Raw genomic sequence first — 4,840 nt, forward strand, 5'->3', positions numbered from 1 at the left:
TATCTATGAGATGAGAGGTGTAACAGTAATTGACCTAATCATAGAAATATTCGTATGTTATGTTTTGAGATGCCCCTCTTTCATTAAATCATTTTTAGATTTCTATATTCGTGATTTGATTGGTACAACGTCATCCAAGATCCTGGATGATTACCGTGGTTATTTTTGTTCTCATTGAGCGAGTGTAGAATAGAATCGGGATTTGTCGTCACAGAGTATACTCGCGTACTTACGGTATTTAAATACAATAACACTATTTTAGTCGGAAAAAACGGCTTAAATAAGGAGGTGGGCATGATAAAACTTTTTACCGACAACACAATTGCAGCAATGATACGTTAAAAGCTAAAATTTCCGTGGGAGAGTTTGTACTCAGGTGAGCGTAGTGATTCCAATTCAAGAGAAAGCTGCAGCGAAATCTAACGCCACGTGACTTACTAGTTAAGTTCTCATTTAAAATTATTAGCTCTCTAGGAGTATTCTTAAATTCTCTTTATTAATAAAAATTCGAACAGGCATGGAGGAAAGTAAATTTTGAAAAAAAGAAGCCAAAATACAATATTATATTTCTTTGGTTTACTGACTCTCTACAAAATCTGTTTTTCCCTTTTTCTAAACATAGAGAGGGAAGCATTTTAAGCTTTAAAGCGGCGCATCAAGGTACCGCGAAAGCTGCCTTCAAGAATTCCTTCCTTTGATTTGCAAACTGATTTACAGATTGCAAAACGAAAGATTTCCGACGTTCAAGAAGTTTGATATAAACGATGCTGAAAGTGTGTAAACAATGGAAACGCTTTGGTGAACGCAATAATAAACTTTTAGAAGTAATTTATCCTATTAATGGGGCGTTCCATTTAAACCAAATACGCCAGAAAGAAGATGGGACAAAATGGTAGGGTTAAAGTACAGATGAATTGTATCAGCATTGGACAATGAAATATGAAAATAGATGACTAAAATTGATAAAAATTGCTATAAGTATAAAAATATGTTGAATTATATTGAAGTTCTTTGAAATTTTGTTTCGTTTAGCATTAAAATTTCGATTTTTTTATATTATAGCTTATAAGCTTCTCAAAGCTAAAAAAACCTCAATCCAAGCTAGGCTGAAAGGATTCTTCTATATTTCAGCTCAATCTAAGATGTGGTGGTTTGCCTTGGTGTTGTTGATTCATGGGTCTCACGGAGATGCTCAGCATGGTAAGATCTTCTTGTTTAAACAAATTAGCTGTTGGATATTTGCATATTAGCATATCATAAAATTCCAAATTAAAGTATTCAGCCTTGTCACATTCTGTACAAGTACTACAATCCCGGTCATAATATTTAAGAAAAAAAGGGAAATTCCCACGAAATCTCATAGCCACAAACGATTTGGAAGCGCTTTAACTTACTTAGGATCTGAGGATCCAAAAGTTCAAGAATGGTCCAAAAGGGCTGCGAATATAGCCTGGAAGTCTATAAACCCCACTCAATTTGCAATATTCGATTAAATTTAACAATGAAATAGCCCAAAAGCGACTTTCTCGCCCGAACTTTAATATGCTAAAAACGAGGAATTAGCCAAATTTATCAATATATTTTGATATTGTAGGTTTTTATTAATAATTGGGGAACATCCTACACTGTCGAATTAAACATCTACTCATAATACACCACATTTTACACCTCCTTCTCGGTGGAACCAATTCAGCCAGTAGGGGTAAAAATAACGGACCAAAACTCGATGGGGATTAATATTCTCATTTTCTTATGGTTGGGGATTTGAATTCTATTGTTTTTGAGCCAGAAAATCCAGTGGGGATGGAAAAAGTAGCACAATATTTTGCAGTGACGATTTAATTATCTGATTATTTTCAGCGAAGGCAAGAGTTAAAATATAATTTTCTACTGGGTACGATATTTTGGCCAATTTTTCCAATGAGTCTCATCGGGTATGTGAGAAGGGGGTATCATTAAAATGTGTTCACACCACGTTAAATTCGTAGTCTGATTGTGTATGTAACGGTGGACGTTATGGCCCTATGACTAACCATATATCTATAACCAGATATCCAAGCCTTGTCTTTCATCTAACTACAGCTTCAAGGAGTGCCTAAAGAATTTTCATATTCAAGGCCATTCTTCACAGTGGCTTTTTGATGCATTAAACTGTCTCGTTTCAATGTTTTGTATTCTTATTTTTAAATTTCTTTCGTGATCCTGAAAATAGAAAAGTAAGTTAAAATATACCGTAATCAAAATCTGGGAAAGTTTGATTAGCTCTTGATCTATTGCTAGGGGCTCATCTAAAGAACATCCCCACCCCTTTACGAATATAATTTATTTCACTTTTTTAAAACTCGATCATCAATCGGCTGAAATCTAAAAACTCGTAGCATCAAAAGCTTTACGTTTTTATTGTAATATTTACATAATCTATGTTTAGCTGCCAAGAAATCACTACACCGAAGATTAAGTGATTATCCTGTACTCAAACGTTGGGAGATACCAATCAAAGCTAACGTCGTTGGTCGAAGAAACAAAGACTTATGGGGAGACTCGAAAAAGAAACGTTCATTTTGGGAGGCAAAGCCCCAGTTTACACTACATGAGCTTGAAATGGAAAACGATCCAGAGAAGATATATATGGATTTACACTATTCAAGAAATATGCTTGAAGACGATTCTGACGCAGATAAAAGTATTGCACAATATAAGAAAGATACATTGGAGTCGCCACCGTTGTTAAAGACTTCTGCGAAGAAGGCAGAGGTTAAAAAGAAAGATGGTAAAAAGTTACTCCAACAAAAAGTAACAAAACATAAGGAAGCAGACAAGAAAAGATTAATTGCATTAAAACCTTTCTTGTCAGCCAAACACGTGACAACATCAACGAAAAAGAAGAAGAAAAAGAGAAGCAGAAGATCATTGGAGGATGAGGAGTTTGAAGAAATTAATACTGATGATGGAGACTTTTCAATGGCGGGTTTCCAAGATGGTTTGATAGATGAAAGAGAAGATCCAGAGAGAGTCAAACGTGATTCTGAATCAATCGCTAACTTCTATTTTGACCAATACGATGATGATGGTGTTGATGGTAACGAAGCTGAAACTTACAGTAAAAATAATGGTAATGATGTTGATGATGATACCCCTTCTCAAGATCGACAAAAAAGATCCATTGTTAACAAACCTAAAGATCATAAACTTGCCGTTGATAATTTGAAACGATCACGTACAGAAAATATTGCAAAACTGTTTCATAAATCAGTAGCAAAGACACATTCTGCCATCGATGCTTCAGCCAAACGATCAAGTTTGTCTTCTAATATTGTTACTTCCAAGGCTGTTAGTAAAACTGACGGTGATTCTGCTGAGCAAAGAAAAGCTAAAGCTTTGATTCAAAAGGCATTTTTCAGTTCAAAACATGGGCACTTGGTACCAAAAACCTCCGTTCGTCATATAATTCCACAAAGCTCAACAACAATAAAGAAGATAGTCCCTAATGTTGATGTTAAAGTTATATCAAAGAATCTTCTAGAACAAGATATTGGAGCTGTACCAGGTCTTAAAAAAGATGAAAATTCAGTAAGCAGGCAACATATAGCACATCCAGAAAAATCAACGGATAGTATAAACACAGCAAATGTTGCACGTGCAGTTGCAGTGGCAATGGAACAATTAAAAAGAGATAAAATGTGGGGCAAAGTATTTGTCCATGTTAGACCAAGTGGTGAACTTAAGGTTATGGTACAAGAAACTAAAAAGATGGAAGAAGAGACTTGAAACTATATTGATATCTTGAATAAATAATCTTTTGTACATTTGTATTAAACGTTTTTACTTTTCTAGAATTTTACAGTGGGGATTAAGATTTCTATCGAAACCCTAACGAGCGAGGATAAAACTCTTTTGTTCCGAGCTCAAAATGTCCAGTGGAGATGGATTTGGAGTGCAAGTTCTTTTCATCAATTTTTGAATGAGGATGCAATCAAAATGAATTTCCCAGTGGACCTCAAATTGTAGAAAGCTCTTTCCAACTGGGGATGAAATTCTAACCAAATCTCCCGATGCGCTTGGGGTTCCCACCGGGTTCGTGACAAAGGGTTTTTTCTAGATATGACAGTAATAACCAGTAGTGAAGGCATTAAATTAATTTTGTTATCTTTAAATTTTTTAGACCTAGTTCTTATAGTAATATATTGAAAATAAAACTTACGAATACTTTTTTTAAATGCACCTTTAACAAGTTTATAGAAATCAAGTAAGGATTAATCATTGTTATTAATATTCCAAGGGTTCCAAAATCCTCAAATCTTGAAATATTCCTCTCTAAGGGTCAATGTTTCTAAGAATTTTTAAAAATTTGGCGTAAAGCAGTCGAATTTCGGGGAATGGTTTTGAAGCTCCAAGACTTAATAGAATTCTTTTATACTCGAAGGGTTCATCTTTCAAACCTAGTACATAGAATGTCCAAAACTTTTGAAGCCTTCGGATGTTCTTCACTGTTTGAGTTTCAACCCTAAAAATGTTCTTAAAATGTTTTTTTTCATCATTTTGTACTTTTGCGCAATTTTTTAAGAAGCTGAGTGTTTTAGAGACCGTTAAGCGTAAAGTTGTTCTTAACTTGTTCTTAATATTTTGGCCATTAAAGCCTTATTTTCCCTATACACATTGTTCCTATAAAAAAACGTGTAACATGTGTTTTTAAATGGTTGGTAAAAAGAACCATTCGTCTTTCTGAATATTTGCAAATTAGGGAACCAATCAGTAAGAAAAATGGAAAATCTTTATCATTTTCAACCATAAAGGTACCCAGATCAGCAACACATCTTTCGTGATCAATATTCTGAAAACT

General features: G+C 34.3%; 1 protein-coding gene across 2 annotated transcripts; it reads left to right on the forward strand.

The window, feature by feature from the left end:
• Positions 1–613: 613 nt before the first annotated feature.
• On the forward strand, positions 614–4,217 carry LOC136799390 (DNA ligase 1-like). 2 transcript variants are annotated; one of them, XM_067056103.1, is made up of 3 exons: positions 614–892; positions 1,132–1,200; positions 2,429–4,217. In XM_067056103.1, the coding sequence occupies exons 1-3, from the start codon at positions 880–882 to the stop codon at positions 3,766–3,768; spliced, it is 1,422 nt and encodes a 473-aa protein (XP_066912204.1). In that variant the 5' UTR covers positions 614–879; the 3' UTR covers positions 3,769–4,217. The 2 variants fall into 2 exon arrangements, with proteins under 2 accessions (XP_066912204.1, XP_066912205.1); XM_067056104.1 differs by having other exon boundaries at positions 892–978.
• The last annotated feature ends 623 nt before the right edge of the window (positions 4,218–4,840 follow it).

This window comes from Clytia hemisphaerica, unplaced genomic scaffold (genome assembly GCF_902728285.1).
Source record: "Clytia hemisphaerica strain Z4C2 unplaced genomic scaffold, Clytia hemisphaerica genome assembly, whole genome shotgun sequence".
Lineage (NCBI taxonomy): Eukaryota > Metazoa > Cnidaria > Hydrozoa > Leptothecata > Clytiidae > Clytia > Clytia hemisphaerica.

Excerpts from the sequence above, each read along its gene's own strand:
- LOC136799390 (XM_067056103.1), top strand. Across the intron at positions 1,201-2,428 it reads TCACGGAGATGCTCAGCATG|CTGCCAAGAAATCACTACAC; the intron begins GTAAGATCTTCT and ends ATCTATGTTTAG.